Below are 21337 nucleotides of genomic sequence, written 5' to 3'. Positions count from 1 at the left end.
TACTGCAGTAACCTGAACAAGCCTGTGCTAGAGTAGCTGCGTGCAGCCTGACGTGGGTTGCCTTCATTTAATTAGATGAATAGTGGACCAGCAGTAGTGCCAGCTTGCTCGCATGCTAATCCTTGTCAGTAGTGGTTTGTAGCTACTGCAGTAATTTTTATTGTATATCAGCCTCTGGAGAGAAGTTGTACGTATTTTTCATAACCCCAGAAGGAAGCGAAAGAAATACAAAAATACAAACTTTTTACTCAACTAACAATTTGATGCCTCATTGTATTTTAGAACTTTCCTATTTTAGACTTACTAACTGATTATTACGTTCAGAAGTTCGCAAAAAAAATGCCTGTTTCACAGGAGTGACTATGAAGAAATGCCACTTCAGAATGGCCAAGCTATTAGAGCCAAGTTTAAAGAAGAATCAGACAGTGACTGATGGAGTGATTTTGATATAGACAGACTTGTTCAGATGGAATTAAAGCAGTTTTGAAGTTTTCCTAGATGGACCACTTCCTTGGCTTACTTACAGTCTGCTGTCGTCTGAACATGGAATTCCAGGAAGGACATTCTGCTTCTGTTTCTGTTTACAAAGGTAAAGCTGAAAAGAATGCTTGAAAAGGTTGTGGTGGGAACTCAAGGAAACCAAAATTTATACGCGTCTTATAAAATGCCTGTTGGCAGGATGTCTCTGGACTAATATTTAAGTCTGTGTCCATTTTGAGGTGTCACAGGTTACGTACGGATCTTAAAATTGCTTCTTTGCTGCTTGGTGGCTTGTTGTTTCCCCTCCCTTTAGGATTATGTAGAACAGCATCTTAAACCTCTTGCATTTGTTCTAGCTCCTTTTCTGTTGTTCACTGCTGTATGAAGTGCCTCTTTTCCCTTTTGTTTTTCTACCTTAGTCATTTAGACTGGAGGCAGGGATCGATGTGCTTTAAGGTTCTCTCTTCTGCCTCTGTTTTTTTTTAATATTATTTTTTGGAAATGCAGAAAATCAAAAGCTTCCCATTCCTCCTTCTAAGAGGTTGTATAGACTTCAAACCGTTGTTTTAACTCCATTTAAATGGATTTACCAGATATAAGTGTGGGATATGTGCAAATAGGTTCTAGTGAGCAAAAATGGGCTGTGGTCCAAAGTTACTTGTATGATACAGGTTTCATAACATGCTTTACCACCCCAGCAAAACTGTTTGTTTTGTTATTGTTGTTGTTTTCAATAGCCCTTTAAATAGAAAATATTTAGGCAGAAGTTAACCTCTGAAGGAAGTCAGAACTTTTGTGCGTGTGTGTTCTGGAGCAGATTGTTACACTTAGAAGAATACAGTATAAAGTTCCACTTCATATTTCCAAACATTTCATTGTAGATGCTTTTTCTACATCAGACTTTTTCATGAAGTTGTATTTATTGGCAGTTCTTATGCTTTCTGGGAACAACTACAGGTGCTTATGCCTTGAAGTTGCTTAACAGCTTTTGAGCACGTTCTGTGCATAGCTCAACTTCTCTGTCGTACCACAGTTGCCAGCAGTACTGCTTGAAATTTTCACCCATACATTTTATGATTCTTTATTCCAGTATGTGCTGGAACAGTTATATAGGAATGCAGTATTCCTCATACAATGATGCTGCTTCTCTTTTTAAAAGCTGTTTTTCTTCCACACTACTGCTCAGCTCTATATATATCTGGATGCTGTTTGTTTCCAACTACTTCTGAATTTTCAAGGACTTGACCAGTCTCTTCTTTTTTTAAGAAATAGATTCCTAACTGTAATGTACTTTTGTAACATTTCTCTGCCCTGCTGCTGTGGAAAAGATATATTAGGCAGAAAATGGTGCTGGCTTACACTAGTAAATCATGCTTACGACAGACCCAGTCTAAGCAGAGCAGTGCAATGAAGTCATACTAAATGTACTGAATCACATAGATTACATAGAGTACATAGATTCAGGGGGGCATAGATTTATTCTGCATTTGTACAGCTGGTTTAGGTTATTGCAGCACAATAACCTCCATGTAGCTGTTCAAGAGCATTAAGGGGAGACTGGGAGACTTCACAAAGTAACAGTTTACTTACAGATGATCAAAGGAACTGCTTCAGGTGGTTGCAAATACAAAATAGTCCAGATTTAAATCTGCACTCTGTTAGCGTGGTAAGACTTTGTGTGTCTGTATAATGTGTAATTTTTGAGGATATTTGGAATTTACAGCGTTGTGTACCGTTACTGTTTGTTAGAAGCCAAAGCACTATTGTGAGGCTAAAGCAAGGAAACACAGTGAGAGGTGGGCTGGGAAGAAGGCGGGGGAGAGAGAGAGAAAGAGATTTTAATTTTCTTGTTAATTGGTGTCCATTTAGAAGAACATACAGGAGTTACGGAGTTTTTTGGGTTTTTCTGGGTTTTTTGTTAGTGACTCTAGGAAGCCATATTTTCAGCATTTTCTTTTAGAATTTTTTAACAAGTATAGGGGGTGAGGTTTTTAACCTAGAAGAGATGAGCCCAATCTTATTTTTATTATCCTCTATGTGATTTTCTTGGGGCTTACAGTTGTTTGAATTTGCACAGTTAGACTCCAAAGCCAACTGGACATTTGTTGTGTACCCCAGGTCCCTTCCACTTGCACTGGAGTGAGTACAGGAATTAGGTTTTCAACAATTCAGATCCTTGCCTATTCAAATCTCTTTGACTGTCATATTGTTTAATTCTGTTGTTCCAAATTGACAAAATACTTGATTTGACAAATGTGCAAAGTGTACTGTTTCTTATCACAGTCTGAGCTGGTTGTTATAGTCAAACCTGAAGTAGAGTGTCATGCTTTAGATTTCATTGCCTAAAAATATTTTAAATCTAATTTGAAAATGTGGTATTCTTTCAAAGCTGTTCTCAGCCTGTTTCACTTGCCACTGTATACCTTAACTTTCCCACATGACTACATTCGAAATGAAAATAGGAAAGCTGAGATAGCAAAATAGGTGCTTCAATTTCAGAGTCCCACTACAGAAGTAATTTAATTTCTTTAGAGATTGTCTTAAGCAGTGTTTGCCATATAAAATAGTTCAGTATTTCAGAAGTGCTAGAGTGTAATAGTAAGCTTGACTGGAGAACGGTCATAGCAAATACTGTTCATAAGTGAAAAAGTGAAGCAGATCTGCTAGCAAGATATCTCAGCTTCACTCTCCTTATCGGAGATAGTATTTGAGGAATATTACAATCTGGATTGCAAACAGCTTGGGAGTAGGTGGCATAAATTGATCACCAAGTAGTGTACTGTAACCTAAGGATAAAACAGAAGACATCTGGATAAGAAGCCACGTTAGGCTTTCTTTTTGTTAAAAATACTGCAATATTTCATGCCCTTCTGGAGCTTGGAAAATAAGGAGATAGCACAGATGTAGCACTGCTGCTCTCTAGGAGATGCTTGCTAGTAAACAACTGCAAGACTTCCATGTCCATTGTGATTAAGATGGGACTTTCAGGGAATCAGTTATAGTTGAGTATGAACCCATTCACAGCAGTTGTTTTCTGAAGCGTGTGCTTTAGATAGAGTTGGTGTTAGGAGTGGTTGGAAACTTTCCTGGGACCAGCAAAGAATAAGTAGCATAAAGTTCGACATGAGTAAGGAATTCCAGGAGACCTAGGGAGCTAATTTGGTTTAAAAAAAAAAAAGTAATGAAGGATGTTTTAAGCTAGAAAAGACTTCAATTTATCTCTGAGCCAAAAGACAACTTTGTATTCAGTCTCCTAGTTTTTGCCCACTTCCTTTTGCGTATGCCAGTAAGAAACTCTGCATTACTGTAAATTTTTTCAGAGGTTTGTAAATATGTAAAATGAAGCTAAAATATGGAGTATTTGTGTACCAAAATGGTATAAAATGTGTAAGATAAATGCTCTGTTTAATAAGAAGCTGTAAAATAAATGCTGCTTTGACAAAGCGTGCATGGGGACATGTTAAATATTGTGTTTAGAGGTTGTATTAAGGACAGCAAATTATCTGTTATGTTGGAAAGCTTCATTCTAGTCTTAAGTACAAACCAAAAAATACCACTTCAAGCAAAAGTTGAGTATTGAGTTTCTTGGAAGACTTCATGTGCATAGTCATTGTTAAATATGTTCATAATAAAGTTTTATATCTTTATGTTGTATCTTGGTTTTATTTTGCTTCCACTGCATTGTTACCTACCCTCTTCACTTCTTGTGTATTTAAACTTGGTTACTTGGATTGGATCTAGGAGGTTATGTTTGCACACAGTAACCAGGGAATTGTGGTGGCTTGTCTGGAGACAGCCTGAGATTCTGAAACTTCATACAGTTCCCTAACCATAAGGAAATGCATCTCTCTCACACTTTCATAATTAGTCAACTGTCTTTCTCATTTATAAAGTGTTCACAAGACAGCACGTTCACCAGCAGCATTATAGGTGATAGTATATCAGAATTCATTGTCTTTCTGATCAGAAAAATAAGTATAGATGGTTTTAAGACTTAACATACTAAATACATCAGTAAAGTGACTTCTTAAGTAGAGCTTGCTGATGCTTCCAGCGCTAGCACTTCCAGAATGCAAAAAACTTACCTTTTTTAAATGAGGACACTTATTTCTGTTACTCGTCTGTGTCTGAAGTGCAGTATAAGCAGGTAAAACAGGTGCATTGTTTGGGGACCTAAGTTACTTTCCCATAGATGTTTGATTTTCTTGGAATATGTTCAAGTGAGTTGTCTGATGTGTGTCTAAACTATACTGAAGAGAGGTAACAGAAGTGGAACTGCAAGAAATTCCAGGAGGCTTAACTTTAAACAGGTCACACGACTAGTTATGAATTTCAATAATTTAATGCTAACCAAGAGTACAAAGTGTGAAAGTTGGTGTCGTCTTTAATTTGGTTTTAAAAAAGAAATCTAGAGAACATGTTTACACTGCAGCAGATTTCAGTATTAGCACCTTAAAGAGAAGTTCTTGAAGTTTTAAGACAGTGTGGCGACACTGGTACAATACTAAAAATACAAACACAAACCATGTAACAGCATGTTTTCACATTTGAAGAAAGTTACAGAAGAAGGTACATTAAAACTGGAAGTTGTTCAGTGCATTCACAGTTTGAGCAGAGTTGGAATCAAGTGCCAGAGTAGAAAAGAACTGAAGTACGACTGATTCCAAGGCAATCATATTGCGAGTCCAAAGGCACTGACAATACAGTACATGGTCTTATTCTCCCATCTCACGGTGCAGGTTCCTACAAATACAAAACAAAGCTTTCAGGGACAGAAGAAAGTTACAGTGACTTAATATTAAAATACATGCTTCTGTGTGCATGCTTATCCATTGCTTAAGAACATTATGAATGAAGCTTTCACAACAGCTGAGCATCCCATGTTACCATTTATGAGTCAGAATCACAGCAGTGTGGAAAAAAATACAAAATTGTGCTATTACTCCAAAACTACAGCACTCAAATCTAAAAAAAACAGAAACAACAACAACAAAAAAACCTATGCTGCTTAGTTTCAGGAGGATTAGTATTAAAGTTGCAAGCTGAAGCATCCAGCAGTGTTGCTTCTTACCATCACTGGAGTTGTCCCAGAAGCAAGAGCTTGCTGTATGTAGCCCAGCACCATTCTTCTGCATAATCACACAGGTCACTGTCAGTAGAAAAGCTTTTATTAATGTATTGCTATCGCTGATATTTAGCTACATTTATGCTCACTATAGCACATGTATATACATACACACACAAACAGACATGCATGCTTACAAGCACTTAAAAGACACGGTTCCTGCTCAACTGTCTTTTGTTAAATTCCATCAGTGTGTCACTGTACCAGCTTTATCAGAAAACAGAAAGTTGAGCTCACCAATATACTTGAAAGGTTTCCCCAGCTTGGTGAGCTGGCTTAGAGATTGTTCCACCACACTTGTTGTCCACTGGTTCACCTTGCTGTGCTGGTAGGCATTGCCACCTATTGCACTTTCAATGGCCTGTGGGCAACAAACACAAGTTACGCTGCTGTCAGTCTACAAAGATGCCATTAACTCATCTGAACACAGAACACTGAGGATGAGCCAGCAGCACACGCACAGTAGTAGACCTAAATACTATTCAGGATTGTTGGAAGCGTTTTAAGATGCAACAGAGTTTGAAGCTGACACAAATTATAATCATTTTGTGCTATCTTTATTCTTCATGCATAATTCCTATCCCAATTTCCCGGAGTCTGAGTTATGATAAGGGTCTCACATTTAAACAGTCCTGAAAAAACACACAGAACAACAGTTCATTCACAGATATTAATCTGTAGAAATAACATATGGAGTTTTCAGCAGTCATTTTTGGGAACAAAGACCAAAATCAAAACAAAAGACTCATGTAATTTTTGCTGACTAATAGAGCAGAAGCCATTAGTCAAGCAATCTCGTTTACTTACGAGGAAAGCTTCTCCCTTAAGACACAAATAAAACTACATTAAAGCTGCACGTTTTATATCACTGCATTTTTCTGGCAGAAACTGTTCAAGAACTACAAAAGCAGTTCAGATTCAGATGAGACAGGACTGTGTAGCAGAGCATGCCCACCCCATTTATAGACATGCCTACCCTGTGAGAGGAACTGGACACAAAAAACAAACCTCTTCTTAGCAACAAGGATTAGTTTCCTAGCAACAAGAATTAGTTGAATCATTTCAAACTAAGTTCATTCTGGAGGAAAATCATCTCACAAGGACACAGTATGAAGCATATGAAGATGATCTATATGAAATGTTGCATGTTAATGAAATATAACATCTGTCTGACAGCTTTTAACATACAGCATCCACCTAGAAATTCTAATTAGGGATACACTGCAACCAGAAAGAAATATATAAAGTTATTTTCATTATCTTTTTAAGTTGTAATACATGTCACAACTAAGGCTAGGTATCATCTCCACTTAAACAACAGTTAAATAAATCCATGATTACCTATGCCTCAATAATAGCCTAACTGTTGTGTAACAGAATTCCCGACAACAGATTTGCTTGAATGGTTTTTAGCACACAACATAGCATACTTCCATATCAAAGTGAGAGTGTTAGCTTACTTCTTTAATGATGTTACTGACTTCATCAACAACAAAAGATGTCTACAAAAAAAAAAAAAAAAAGAGAACTTTAAATCATCAATGAGCACATTTCTATGTACACAGTTCAAACATTGTTAAGGAAATAAACTAGGAGCTTAATTTATGCTTGGCAGGTTTCTTGTGAGCCAGATGCAGTCTGGCACAGCTCGTCATTACTCAAGCTCCCCGAACCCAGTCAAGGGAACATTCATGCGAAGTAATCAAAAGTAACAAACCAGAACAGACACTGAGTTAAAGCTCCCAAATTTTAATTTGAAAGCATCGCAAAATAATGCGTGCAGCATATCTGTCCACATATAAGCCCATTTTACAGTAAGCATTAATGTCTGTGGCTCACAGAGCAGGCTGCAAACAGCCTCAGCGTGCAGACATGGCTTACAGTTGAATGAAACCGACATCTTCAGAGCACTCATGCAGACCAAGCATCGATTCACAGCTCAAGGAGGAGCTGTCATGATGGTTTCAGCTGGGGATATAAAGAAAGCTGCTGTTTGGAAACCAAAAGGGAAATCTACTCTTTGAAAGGGTAGATAACAGCAGGACAAGGGGAAATGGTTGTAAGTTGAGGGAGGGAAGATTCAGGTTGGATTTCAGGAGGAATTTCTTTACTATGAGAATGGTGAGGTGCTGGAACAGGCTGCCCAGAGAGGTTGTGGAAGTCCCATCCCTGGAGGTGCTCAAGGCCAGGTTGGATGGGGCCTTGGGCAGCCTGGTCTTGCATTAAATGGGGAAGTTGGTGGCCCTGCATGCAGCAGGGGGATTGGAGATTCACGATCCTTCAGGTCCCTTCCAACCCTGGGCATTCTGTGATTCTGTGATAGTGTCTGTATTTCCTACCGCCTTCAGCCCTCTCGCAAGCTCCAGCAGGTAGAGACAAAACGAGGGGCAACCCCACCTACACAGCACAGCATCCAGAACAAAGCAGCGCCTACCCGACACACCTCCATCCCTACAGCCACTCTGCTATTGTCTGACACAGTCACAGCGGACTTGCTCAAGAACAATGCAGCGAGTTGTCACGCCGGCCTTCCGCAGGAGCAGCACTGCAAGCGCTGCGCACAGCAATGAGCCCCGCTCCCGCCCGACGCTGCCCAGCCCCAGCCCAGCTCCAGGGGCTACCCAGCGGCCCGGGGCGTTCCGAGGGGTGAACGCGAGACCTTCCGCCGACCCGCAGCCTCCGGAAAGAAGACACCGGAGCAACCCTGACACCACCCTACCCGCGGACGTTACCTCCTCCCCCGCCTGGAAGTCGTCCATCGTCCCGCCGCGGCCCCTCACGCCGTAAAAACTGCCCCGGCACCGCCCCGCTCTCCACCACGCGCCTCGCACTGCGCATGCGCGGCCGTTTCCTGCTCCCCCTCGCTACGTTAGTCAGCTCTGCGCCTGCGCGTCTGACGCCGTCCACGTTGGAGAGCCGCGCGGTCCGGCGCACTATTCTGGCTTGCGCGGCGCGTGTTGTGCGTCTCGGGCGCGTAGCAACGGGGAGAGCTGCGTCAGCCGCGGCTACCGGCTGGTTGGATTCTGCGCTCCCAAGGTGGCGCGGTTTCCATAGCGACCGCACGATGTCTGGGCGGGGAGACTGCTGTGGTGTTCGTGCCCGTAACGGGTGGTTGGCGTTCAAATCTGATCCGAGAGATCGTGTAGAATGACTCACGGAATCATAGAATGGCCTGGGTTGAAAAGGGCCACAATGCTCATCTGGTTTCAACCCCCCTGCTACGTGCAGGGTCACCAACCACCAGAGCAGGCTGCCCAGAGCCACGTCCAGCCTGGCCTTGAATGCCTGCAGGGAAGGGGCATCCACAGCCTCCTTGGGCAACGTGTTCCAGTGTGTCACCACCCTAAAGGTCCTGACCTGACAAAGGCATTCAGAACCCTGGTTTTAGAAACAAGGCTTAAAAGAAGGCCTGAGTGTGCTGTGTATGTTCAGGAACTGGGAAAAAAACAAACACAAAACCAGGGAAGATTGAAGGGACGTTCTTATGGTTTTAATCTGATCTAATTATTTTTAGTGCCTAAACGAGTTTAAAAGCTGTACTTTTTTTTTTTTTTTCCTTCTCAATTTTTAGATTGGTGTTTGTGCAGTTGTTGTATGTTGCTCAGATTACCAATGATACCCATGGGAATAACTCTGGGGGCAAAGGCCTATGCTGTAGCAGGAATCCTTAGCCCTGTGCATGCAGGTTAGGAGTTGTAGTCTTGAGGCCCTGAGGGCACAGGTGGGCTTCAGCTGCACCGATTGCAGCAGCTGTGCCCTCTGCTGCAGGCTTGTCTCTGGGGTGTGCCTCTGCTCTGTATCCCAAACCTATGTCAGACCCCATCTCCTACTGCTTCTGACCAGCATCTCAGGATGAACCCAACCTCCTCCTCTCAGCCAGCAGAGATCCAGCAATGGGGATAACGAAGCATGAAAGAGATTTCTAAAGGTGGGTTGCAAAGTTCTCCTCAGTGGAAGTCTCCAAGAGCAATTTAGATAATTATTTTTGCCCTGCTCTGGTAGGTGTATTGATGCTGGCCTCAGGTGTAGCTTCATGGCTTTGTTCCTCCAGCCTGGCTTAATGAGCCTCCTACTGATGAGTGCAATTACACTCCGTGGTTTATTTTATTTAGTTAAAGTTTTGCTCAAAATGAAGGCTCAGATTATCCATGCGTTCTTTGTTTGGCTTAGCTCTGTGCCTTGCTAGCTGTTGCTGTCTCTTGAGCAATACAGTTGAACGTAATTAGGCTCCATGAGCACAGGTGGAAATACTTGAACCTACTAAATGCCAGTAGTTTACAAGATTGCAAGTGGATTCGTTCTGCCATGTGAGTAGAATTGCAGTGCTTGATTTAATTTTAACTAAAACCAGTATTTCTTCTAACACTTGGGATGCTAAGTAGTGTTTCTATAGTCCATATATGGTTTATCTGATAGAGTCAGTCTATAAAAAAGGGCTTTCCAGGCAAATTTCCAGACTTTTAAATAAATTAGATTCAATTTGAAACTTCAGTGCTTGTGCTTGTTTCTGTAATAGAGTGAACTGAGATATCTAATCCAAATAGAACTCTACCTTTTAACTTAAATCAGGTTTATTTATTGTAGGCAGACTGATTTGCTGTTTTTACTAGACCTGTAAAAACAAATTATTTTGATCTGCTTTTCTCTGTTTGCTTGTATTAATTGATTTGTCATTCAGAGCTGAGTATTTTGTTATGGAGAAAGAACTGCCTATGATATGAGCAGTGTTTTCTGTGTGAGCTCTGGGGACATTGGGGTTAGTAGTATTTTCACATCTATGGTATCAGAAGAAGAAATTACGTGGAACTCAGAACTACTTCTCTTCCTGTGTGTGGCTTGGAGACCAAGTCTATTTTGCTGTTATCAGTCAACTTTTGTTTTCTGTTGTGCGAAGTCTCTTCTTGATGTTAGAAAGATGACTAACTTCTCTTTGATTAATTGTTGCTGGTGACAAAACTAGAGACTGCAAAAACTGTTACAACACTGGAAGTCTTTGATTGCTTCTGTTTTGAGGATGCTCTTGTGTACGTACTTTAGTCTAATTTTGGTGGAGGGCAACTACTGATTTTCTTTCAGGGAAGATAAGTAAATAGCAGGAGTGCTACTCATCTCTTAAAGCATTGCTTCCACACATCTTCCTTTGAAAAGGTAAGGACAGCTTTTCTTTTTTATAACTGTTCTATATGACGCTCTATATGTTCTATATGACGGAATGCATTTTTGCTTACTCTGATGGTATTGTTTTGACTATAACAGCTTTGTGGGAATGCCACAATTGTAACTTAAAATACCATCTTTTTACATTAGCTGTTGAGGTGGGATTATTAAAATCACAAGACATAGGTCTGGTAATATATATGTATTGTGTGCACCTTACAAGTTAATATATTAATACAAGGATGTGAAAATTGAACTGTTGTATGAAATAACACTTGAAATGGTCTTGATTAAGAATAAATGCATGGTATCTACAAAACGTAAAACAGCAGCATGTTCCAGTAACTTTTGTGATGACAATCTTTATTCCGAACCTCTTCAATCTGTGTCTTAGCTACAGGTGCAAGACATCTACTTTTGGGTAAATTAACAAAATTATCCAACTATCTCAGGCCAGTGAAGCCTTTAGCTTGAGAAGATCATTTTAACTGTACTTATTCAGTTATCTTTATTTCACTAATGCTGAAGAATCTGAAGGAAGATCAATAATACATCAATACAAAATTGCTTTGAGGGAAAGTGGCTCGCTAGCTCAAGCATTTGTAAGCTTAAAATTGTGTAAAATAAACTACTTCTTGCAAACTGTAACTAGTGTTGTGTAGGCCTTTTGGTTATGTTTCAGCTGTGTACTATTTTATCTTGATTTTAAAGAAAAAAAGGCAAGATCTTCTGAGATTACACTGTATGTATGCACGCCGCCTTCTCCTAAGATGTGACCGTGCTGGTTCTCTGATCTCCTTTAGGGTAGACTGTCACGCTTTTATCAGAAAGCTATCCTACAATCTGCCTGCTGCTAGATTTTCTTAAGTATGTTATTTAAAATAATGTGTGGGGAAGAAATGTATGAGCTTTATGCTGAGGAGGGAGAAGTATCATGCTATTTACTCACCAGGTTGCTGTTACTTTTGGTTTTATGCAGAATGTGCTTGGTTTTGTGAGCTTGGCTGACTGTGTAAGATGGATAGATTTGATGGGTAAATATGAAAGTAGAGCATCGGTGGAGGTTTTAAGTTGTTTTTTCCTGTAATGACCCTCCTTGCGTGGTAAATGCAACACGAATGCTATTAAAAAACAAATGTAGTGCAAACAGCTTCAGTGTTAGAAAAGCTCTTCTTTTACACTGGTGGTGAGCTTCTCAGTCCACCTTGAATGCTTCCTGGAAACGTTTAAGGACTCAAATCTGTTGCGAGGCACAAGAATAATTCTGTTAAGAAGGGCTCCGTTAATACAGGAGGTTTTAAATTATCTTTTTAAGTGCAAAAAATCTGATGGAAAGTAATGGGTACCTGAGGTTAAATCTTCACGAAGATTAAAAAAATAATTGCAGTACTTGCAGAACTCCTGGTTCTATGCTGGATTTCATCTTTATTCTGTGTACCACATGATGATCTTGCCTAGCAGTGAGAGCCAGGGAGGCTTTTTGTCTGCACAGTACTGTTAGACACAGGGCCCCTGGCACTTCTCTCTGCAGTACATCTGTTCTGCTTTTTGGTGTCAGAAGATGATCCTAGGCCCTTATGGTTCTCTGCTGCCGGCAGGCGATTCAGTGCTTAAAAGATCTATCACTGTGAATGGAATTTGAAGAGTAGCAATAGACCAGCTGGTGTGAGAGATTGATGGTTGCGGTATCACCGATGGACTGAGGTCGTAAGTCTTTTTGAGGAATCTTGCTGTTCCTCCTGGAGAGCATAGCTGTGGGAATGACAGTGTGGTAAGAAGGAAGACTCCAAACTATTCCTTCCCTTGTGCCATTTAGATTTGCAGAGGCTTGAGCAGCTGAAAATACAGCTTTTCAAGAAATATGAAAGATTCTGTGTGCCTTAATTATTTCTATAGCTTTTCTTGTAAAGATGTCATTTGAAATCCATTTCCCAGTATAGACTCAAAATATGGAAGGCTTTCTCCTTTTCTGTGGGGAAGGAGTTGGTCCTTTATTAAAGAAGGGATACCAAGCAGTGCCTAATGCTGTCTTTCTTAAAAGCAGATGTTGCTCCTGGTAACTGATGCACACTGGGGTGTTCTTAGGAGCTCAGTATGACACTTCTGTATTTTCATTAAGATCACTGGAGCAGTTTTGTTTGGTGTTCCCCCTACCAATGGTGGTCATGCATTTGCATGCTTATTCTGATGTTTCAGCAGGATATTCTGATGACAGTGTAAATACGCCAGCCTAAGGGCTTTCTATAAACTTCCAGGAATTCCAGTTTTTGGATGTTCTAATGGCTGTTTCACTATCCCATATATAACACAGAGCTCCCTGAGTTTGTCCTCATTGCTCTTTCAGGTTGTATTGACTTAAACAGCACCAAAGGCTCTGAGCATCAGTCAGTCAATCCTTGGTCATATCCTTGAGGAGAAAGATTAAAGCAGGTGAGGGACCTTTGAGCAGGGACCTTTGAAAACAGCATGTTGAAAAATTGCTTTTTAGGTTTGAACTGAGTAATATCCTGTGAAATTGCACTTGCTGAGGAAATAAAACATGATTATGCCTATCTCTGTCTCTTTTGTTTCCACAGGAAGCCAGTCTATTTTTCTTTTTTTAACTCTTCTGTGAAATGCTTTGTCCTCTTAGTGTCTGTTGAAGAGTGTTGTGAAAAAAAAATATAAAACAATGGAACGCATGCTGTTTATGTTTAGAAGTGGGTACCTGCATTTTTTGCTTGTGTGACATTCTGTAGTTCAGTTGTGGCAAGCTGTATGCCAACTAATTCCCTGTGACTTCAGAAGTTCATCGTCACTCATACAGCTGAAGGTTTTTCTTTTAACCTGAACACTCTCGTAATAGCTTAAAACAATGTTCCATTTGGTTGGATTCTCAGCTGAAATGTGTCAGTGAAATATCTCCAACTGCTTCAGTGAGGTTTTCCCCTTCTGCCCTAATGGAAATTCTGAGTGTATTTAGTTCACATGATGTTGGAAACACTTGACCTGTTTTCACATATGCATCTTTAGTACTTGGTGTTTTGTAAGTGGAACACACTTACATTTGCTATAATAAGCACTACACAGTAATATTAAAGCTGAATATAGCATGTTAGCTGCATTGGATTCAAGAATAACTTTCTACTTTGCTACATTAAAATTTTGTTATATTTAGGTAGGAGTTTTACAGAAATGAAGATCAAAGAATATATCCAAAATACATTTGTGAATCTGTTTTAATTTTTATAGCTCTCATATATTTGTACAGTTGTATCATGTTTGGTGCAAAAATGGTTAGTGCAATGAGCTGCAAATAATACGTGTCTTAACGTTCTGGTGTTCATGTGTATTAACAAAGATAATGTCATTATTGTGTGACAAATGTCTTATCTAGGCTTAACAGAAGTCAGGTTATTGATAGAAGTGACTCTTAAAGGATCTTTCCCATCTTTCTTATAGGCTTGTGTTAATTTGTCCGCTCAGCAAGATGAGATTAGAAAGGAGGATTCATCTCAACCAGTATAACTTGTCCTGTCATGGGACCTGTGCTAGAAACTGACTTGGGCTTCTTTACTGGTTGTTTTGCACTGTCTGAAAAACATGGAGATTCATTGCAGGGTGTGTTATGTTGAGGCTTTCTGAAGAATGAGGCTGTCTTAAAATCTCATTTGTATCTGAATTTGTGCATGAAAGGTCTTGAGTATAGCAAAATGTGTTCTCCAGAATGTTCACTCATACTATTGAAATCACTTAAAGAAGTGAGGAGAAGGGTTAATAAAACATTATTTTTCTCTCTAGATCCTGAAATTCCAAATCTATAAGACCAAGTGAAGCTAACCATTCTCCCAGATCCTTTGTGCTGGCTATCAGTGAATTCTCCCTCCACCTGGTGGCAGTTGAAGCCATACCCGGGACCTTGCTGAAAGCTCTCATCCCTTTTGGAACCACTCTGCAAAGAGCAAGTTCTTTGATGTGGAAAAAGTCAAGGCTGCTGTGACCTTGCTTGTTCATATTCCCTGGATAGCAGAGACACTTAAATGATGCCTTGTGTGAAGACAGACACAGTTATTTTTTTCTTCAAGAGTGTGACGCAGCAAAACCTATCACCAATGGAGTGAGAAGACAGGCAACACTTGATAAACACTCAGATCTCTGAAGAGCCCCATTATATTCTCTAACGTAGTAGCCATTGTTCTGGATGTGGTAGACCAGTAAGTCAGCAGTTGTGAAATTTGGGGAAAATGGCCTGTGAGTTTAATCTAAACTTCCTTAAGGAATTGGAGCGAGAGGCTGTTCTGGAAGTCCTGTACCGTGACCAGATGGTGAGAAAAACAGAGGAAGAAAGAGTAAGGTACCTGCCTTTCCTCTTTTTGTGTATTGCTGTTCTTTTTCTTTCTCAGGAGTGCTTTTCTTCTTCTTTGCTGTCATTTCCCACGTATTCCTCCTTTTGTTTCTTATTAGCTAGTAAGTTTTAATTTTGTGGGAAAACCAGGAGTTAACTGAAACCTCTTGGATTTACCACACTATTGACTATTTTAAAGATGAGCAAATGCTGTTCAGGGAATAATCTACTTAGTGAACTTTACTTAACATTCATAGGCAGTTCAGCTGGTGCCTCTATTTCTTCCCCAGTGAAGGCTTTATGACATTCTTATTATCACGTTCCTACGTATGCCTGTATAGCTGTGATAATGCAGAACACGTTCAGATCTATGGCTGGCTAATTTAACCTCTGTTGAGCTAGGACTGAAGTTAAAGATTGTCAGGTACCTCCTTACTGCGCTGAATCCATCTCTGCTCCTTCTCATATGTAACAGATAACGAGAGCACTGAGCTTTCTCAGTGGATATCGGTAGGTGTCATTGGTTAGAAAAAGGATTCTGTGTAATGATTTTATGCTAACAAGTATCCCAGTTGTAGAGGATAAAGGATAATCCTTCAGTAGTTCATTTGCTTTGTATTAGGGATTGTGTAAGGATTTTCTTGCAGCTTGTACCTTGCTTTGCCACATTGCTTCCTTGTGTAAAACGTGATGTTTGTATTGCTAAGTTAGAAGGTTTTAGTCTCTTAATAAATTATAGACATATAATTGTTTGCTGTAAACAAAGTTTAAGTATACCTGAACTTGTTAAATAATTATGAAAAGTTAGTAAAGGGTTATTAAAAATCTGAATTGATTAGAAAGTCATTGACAGCTATTGGCGATGTGGCTAACAATGGAAAACAGATCTTGTCTCTTGTTGCTTGTTATGGAAACAAGGCTAATGGAAAGGGGGAGGTTTAGATGTTTAGGTCAGATGTGGTTTTTGTTTGACCTTTCAGGAGATGCATTTGTTACTATTATTTAATTTTGATTTAGATTTGATTCTTCTAACCAAGTAATCTTAATATATTAACAACTGTTGTCATAGACGTTGTGCTCCCTGGAAGCATTCAAGGCCAGGCTGGATGTGGCTCTGGGCAGCCTGGTGTAGAGGTTGGTGACCCTGCACAAAGCAGGGAGGTTGAAACTAGATGAGCATTGTGGTCCTTTTCAACCCAGGCTGTTCTGTAATTCTCTGATCATCAAAAGGGAGCACAGTTTAGACCAAATTTTTGTATGTGAGCATGTGATCACTTGTACACGTAACTTCAGTGCCCTGTCCTGAGCGTGTAAAGTCGATGTGAACAGAACCCCATTTATATTAGGCTGTTATTCTACCTGCAGCTTTGTGGCTGTATGTATAGTGAAAAAAATGCAGAGAATCACACAGAATCACAGAGTGCACTGTGTGTATGGATGCCTTCAGATAGAGCTCGCAATAAAGTCACACTTAAGGATGCATCTCCGACTGGCAGTGGCATTGTGCAACCAGGTCATCATCAGCTTGTAACTTGCACTGTTGCTTTTTTTTCCCTTCTTTCCTTTTGGACCTGAATGATTAGGAAACTGAAAATGCAGCTGCACCAGCTTCGATGGAAAGGGGCAAGAAATGTAAGCCAGGAATACCGAGAGAGGTCCTGTGCTCGCTGCCAGAAATCCCTTGGATTGCTGCTGAACAGAGGTGCGGTGTGCAATGGGTGCAGCCATCGAGTGTGCTCTGAGTGCCGCGTCTGCCTGAATCCCTCCCTTTGGAAATGCACCGTTTGTTATGCTCATGGGTAAGGAATGTTAACGGTTTGGGAAGTTGTTGATTACACTGGTTTGGTTTACATTGGCTTTCAGTACTGGATGCTCACTGTTTTTGTGTGTTTATTGCTTTAAACAGATAATAAACCAAAGCCTTTGGCAGAAAGAATGAATGTGTTGGGTGAGGACAGAAGGAGTTGATTGGAATGTTGCCCTGTACTTCATGGAGTCAGAAGTTCTTTTCTGCATTTAGCAAAATGCATTTTCAAAGTAGGCCAGAGGTGGCGTCATCTCTCTTGCAAAGATGTTAATTGCAAAAAGCGGAACAGTCTTACTATCTAAACTCTAGATGGCACTCTAGTCAATAGATGTCCCCGAGTCAATACTGAAGTGGTGCGTCAGACTGGGTTCCGCGTAGTATAGCAAATTTCTTGACGTTCTTAATCATTATTATTTTTCTTTTTCTTTTTATTTTCTTTATTTTTTGCCTCTTACTACTGAGATGAGGAACCTGGGTGAATGAGTAGTGTGAAATCATGTTTTGTATGTATTTAACATCATTAACAACTTCTGCATTTTCTCAGGAACTGCTTAAACACGGTCAGAACAGAAATCCAGGTTTGGTTACACTGAAATTGTTATTTACTTATTTTGCTCTGTCACCTTGGTTTTGTTTTCCTGAAAAGGGGAAATAATCTTTTTTTTACGGTATTGGTACAATTTTTATATCAAAACACTTCCTCACAGTCCCTTCTATTAATCAGAATCTTCCTAAATCAAATGGTTTAGATATATTTTCACCCTGGATTGAAAAATAAAGTAATCTCTAAGTAAAGAGAGTCTTGAAAGAGAGTCAACAGGTCTGCTGGTTGACATAAATCCCTGTTTGAAGGGTGAGCATTTGGGTGAAATTTTACTATATGCCAACGCAAGACTAATGTACCACCTCACTCCCTCTTAAGGTATCAAAATGAGGTTTAAATAATGACTGAGAAATGTGAGAGAAGGTATTAGTCATAAACTGAATTAATTTCTAATTGCAGTTTAAAGTCATTTTCTGTGTTCTGGAAGAGACTATAAACTATCACTGAAATGGTGCTCTCTGAATCCTCAGTTTATTTTGCAATTTACATACAAGATAGATAAATCAACCCCTCCTGTATTTAGTACAAAACAGTAGCTCAATTTTGATGTTTCACTGTCTGTGCTTAATGCTGTGAATGCTAAAAAATAGAGGCTTACAAACAACTGTATGTATCCCTGTCCAGATTTGTCCCCCTTCCCCACTTTCTCTTTTTATTTAAATTTGTTTCCAGCTATTTGGTGGTTATATAGTGGAAATCCCCTCTAGATAGCAGTTAATTACCAAAGTGCCTTGTTATAGTACTGTGCATCCTTAATTTTTTCATAAGCTTGTCCCGATATTTAATGGTCAGAATGGGAAAGTGTTGCCTAAATGGATTAAAATATATTCTGACTTTTTATGAGGAAGTTTTATATTTTGTCTTGTTGATACAGAGGGATTCTACTGTGAATTTTGCATTATAGTAAAAAAAAAAAAAAAAACCAGAATTTACATTCCATCTTATTTAATCGTGGTGCAAAGTTCATTCAAACAGTCAGTCTCCTTCAGTTACCTCCAGTGAGCCTTGCATCTTAGAGAACACAGCTGTGTTTTAAGTACTAGTCAGCACCGTCTGCTTATTCTGGTGAGAGGAAGAACGATGGCTAAGAAGTGGAAGTGCTGATTTTCAAATCCTGAGTGGCCATAATTTTAAATCTTGGGTACCACAAGAGTAATAAGTAAAGTAATAGAAGAGTTCAGCAGCTTCAGAATTGATGTATCTCATAGAAGTGACTGAAAATGCCAAGTCAGGTAGTGCTTGCACTGGGGTCAAGAGGGCTGAATCCGTGCTGTGCCACCTTCCTTCTACATGTACCTAGAGAGTACAGTACGGTGTGGAAAATGGTTGATCCAGGGATTTTGTTTCCTGGCTTTCATGAATGTCAGTATAGCTCTTGTGTTTAGAGATTCATGCTTTTCTACACAGGCAAGCCTCTACATCCATTTACTGTCTTTATACTGGCTGCCAGTTTCAAGGAAGTTTGGCAGAGTGGATGGTAATATAGATCTTAATTTCAAAGAAGGAAAATTAACTACTGGGTAGAAAATAAAGTTCACCAATACTTGCTGAGGAAACTTTTTCAGTGGAGCTTCATAATATACATCCCAAAATCCACGTGGACCTGATATGAGATGTATGATATGTCCTAACATCTTGAAAGACATTTAGATGAGAATTTGTATCCAGAGGATTCTCAGTTAAATATATTTTTTTAACCTTTTTAATAATGGATGGGTTCATATTGCAGACTTTGTCTAATTTAGTTGGAAACTACAAAATACAGGAGTCAAATCTTCTGAAATTCTGCTCTTGACAGCTATTTTATCTGACACAATTTTGTATACGTTAATCATTACCTTTCTAATACTGTGATCCACATACCTGTGAATCACACTGCCGTCACTGATATTAGTCTCCTCAAAATGAAGAGAAATGAGCCACAAATCCCATCCTTCCATTATAGAAGTGAAGAAAGACTGTTTTCTCTCCTGCTTCAGGATTGTTGAATTCGGTGCGTACTTCCTAGTAACTGTCCCAAGTTGTGCTCAGCAGCATATCCTGTCATAGATCCTTTTTCCCCATCTTACAAGGCTGTACAAGTGCCTGGAGCTGTATTGCATATAGTTCGTATAAGCTGGAATGGACCTAGGATTCCCAGCTTCAGAGCAGAATTGATTGCTTTTGGTGAGTTGTTCTACGAAGCAAAAATGAGGAGAATAAGAAAGAAAAGTCATTACTTTGCAAATCCACAGCAAAGTCAGTTGCTGTGAGCAGTCATGAAGTCTTGGTTTTCTGGTAGGATTAAGAAGGACCGTTGAATTGCTTAAGTGGTTATTAAACAGTTAGAGAAATGCACCTTTTGGAAAATGTTGCTTCAAATGTCTTTTTCTTGTTTTTCAGAGATGTGAAAGTAAAGGCTGGTGAATGGTTCTTTGAGGAACGAGCAAAGAAATATCCAGATGAAGGTAACCACTAGAACAAGCCATGCTGTGCAATCTGTAGTCCTCATCTAAGTGGAACACAGAATATAGGCTACCTCTGTATTTACTGCTTCAGACGTTTGGTGGACGATCTCTCAAGCATTATCTTGCCTTGTTTGTCTATACGCTAAATGAAGCATAAACACAAGCTAGCAGGAAATGCTGGAGAGTACAATTTATCTTGTGTGAGTAATGAAAATAAGAAGATTATTGACCATACCAATTTGAATTGATGAGCACGTAAGGCTACTGAGAAATACAATGACACATGAAATAAATCTGAACCTGTTAAAGTCTGTGTGCAGGAAAGAAATGATCTTGCATCCATTGTTTAAGTTAGATCTTTGATTATTTTCACTAAGTTCCATTCCATCATTCCTTGAAAGTTTGAAATAAAGAAAAATGTGTAGCTATAAACCAACAAAGGGCTGAAAGCACCAGCTGTTTCTTTACTTTCAGCCAGCTGTGCGATTGCCTTCTGTTCAGTCTTTTCAGTGTGATTAAAAATACAAAGCATTAAAAGAAATTACAGAGGATGTGGATGGATTGCCCTGTGGCAAATGTGATTCACAAACCACGGGGCTGTTGGTCTTCATTTTTCACCCACAGTGACTAATAAGGTGGAAAGGATTTCCTTCGTCTTTCCTTGAAGCTCCTCTTGAGATGTGTTGGTGTTTCCCTTTGTGCCTGACTGTTCTTTCATATTACAGTTTCTTTTCCAGTATTGTATCTTATCTAGGTTATCCCTACCTAGATAAGAATAGCTGGTAAAAAGGAAAGTGCTGGACCTTGAATATCTGTTGCTAGACCTGATTTGAAAGAAATGGATAAATGGAAGAATATAATCAGGCAAATTTTGAGTAGTATTCACCAAAGAGCAGTTTTGGGAAATTGATCTGTGGTGTCTGCTAAGACAATTAAAACAAACAAAAAATTGATTCCATTTTAGCTAAGACAATTTCCGATTTTAAAGTATTGGTTGACCAGTTGTTTAAAGCACAGTTGTATTCTGTGTCCATTACTAATAATTTTCTCTTCAGAAAGTCTGTAATTGGTAATTTTAACAATCAGTTGGGAAATCGTATATTTTCCTCAGAAATAAACCTGACTTTGCAAGATACTGGATGTCCTCACCTTGCACTGTCAGAGCTTTGTGGGTGCTTTGAAGCATTTTGCTTAGTTAGCCTAACAATGATGTTGTTGAAGTTACAAAATTCTAAGGACGTACACGAGGTAAGCCTGTAGGGCACAGTAAATTCTGTTTGCTTCCTTTGATTAGACCAGCTGCTGTAGTGAAACGAGTTAACAAATGGAAAACTTTCCAACATCTGCTTAGTTATGTATCCTTCAAGCCTTGAGAGACAGTGCCCCCTTTTGT

At 39.6% G+C, this 21337-nt stretch overlaps 3 protein-coding genes across 19 annotated transcripts in view; 2 read left to right on the top strand and 1 right to left on the bottom strand.

Annotated features, from left to right (window-relative positions):
• TMEM181 (transmembrane protein 181) overlaps positions 1-2302 on the top strand; it is a 51233-nt gene extending 48931 nt beyond the window's left edge. For all 7 annotated transcript variants that reach the window (XM_048937999.1, XM_048938002.1, XM_048938003.1 and 4 more), the window contains one exon: positions 355-2302. In XM_048937999.1, the coding sequence (XP_048793956.1) occupies positions 355-433 (79 nt within the window). In that variant the 3' untranslated portion in view covers positions 434-2302. The remainder of the gene's footprint in view (positions 1-354) is intronic.
• Positions 2303-4844: 2542 nt separating this feature from the next.
• Positions 4845-8477, bottom strand: DYNLT1 (dynein light chain Tctex-type 1). Of its 2 annotated transcripts, XM_048937224.1 has the most exons (5): positions 8338-8473; positions 7066-7107; positions 5843-5966; positions 5552-5629; positions 4845-5223 (listed from the first exon to the last, which is right to left on the bottom strand). In XM_048937224.1, exons 1-5 carry the CDS (start codon positions 8362-8364, stop codon positions 5153-5155), a joined length of 342 nt encoding a protein of 113 aa, XP_048793181.1. In that variant the 5' UTR covers positions 8365-8473; the 3' UTR covers positions 4845-5152. The 2 variants fall into 2 exon arrangements, with proteins under 2 accessions (XP_048793181.1, XP_048793182.1); XM_048937225.1 differs by lacking the exon at positions 7066-7107 and having other exon boundaries at positions 8338-8477.
• Positions 8478-8568: 91 nt separating this feature from the next.
• The window catches only part of SYTL3 (synaptotagmin like 3), a 32281-nt gene continuing 19512 nt past the window's right edge, over positions 8569-21337 (top strand). Inside the window, exons 1-7 of one of the 10 annotated variants that reach the window (XM_048937211.1) lie at positions 8569-8641; positions 9374-9533; positions 10682-10753; positions 13107-13192; positions 14543-15095; positions 16670-16885; positions 19880-19944. In XM_048937211.1, the coding sequence (XP_048793168.1) occupies positions 14986-15095; positions 16670-16885; positions 19880-19944 (391 nt within the window). In that variant the 5' untranslated portion in view covers positions 8569-8641; positions 9374-9533; positions 10682-10753; positions 13107-13192; positions 14543-14985. The other 9 variants (XM_048937210.1, XM_048937213.1, XM_048937212.1 and 6 more) reach the window with 9 other exon arrangements.

Source organism: Lagopus muta, chromosome 2 (assembly GCF_023343835.1).
Source record: "Lagopus muta isolate bLagMut1 chromosome 2, bLagMut1 primary, whole genome shotgun sequence".
In the NCBI taxonomy this organism is placed as follows: Eukaryota; Metazoa; Chordata; class Aves; order Galliformes; family Phasianidae; genus Lagopus; species Lagopus muta.
This window is presented reverse-complemented; position numbering and strand designations above follow the sequence as displayed.

What these genes read in the sequence shown, in the direction of transcription:
- DYNLT1 (XM_048937224.1), bottom strand. Translation starts at nt 8,364, where the DNA reads ATGGACGACTTCCAGGCGGGGGAGGAG. An exon ending in ACTTCCAGGCGGGGGAGGAG is followed by an intron (nt 7,108 to 8,337) that starts GTAACGTCCGCG and finishes TTTTTTTTGTAG; the next exon opens with ACATCTTTTGTTGTTGATGA. An exon ending in GAAACCTTTCAAGTATATTG is followed by an intron (nt 5,630 to 5,842) that starts GTGAGCTCAACT and finishes TTCTACTGACAG; the next exon opens with TGACCTGTGTGATTATGCAG.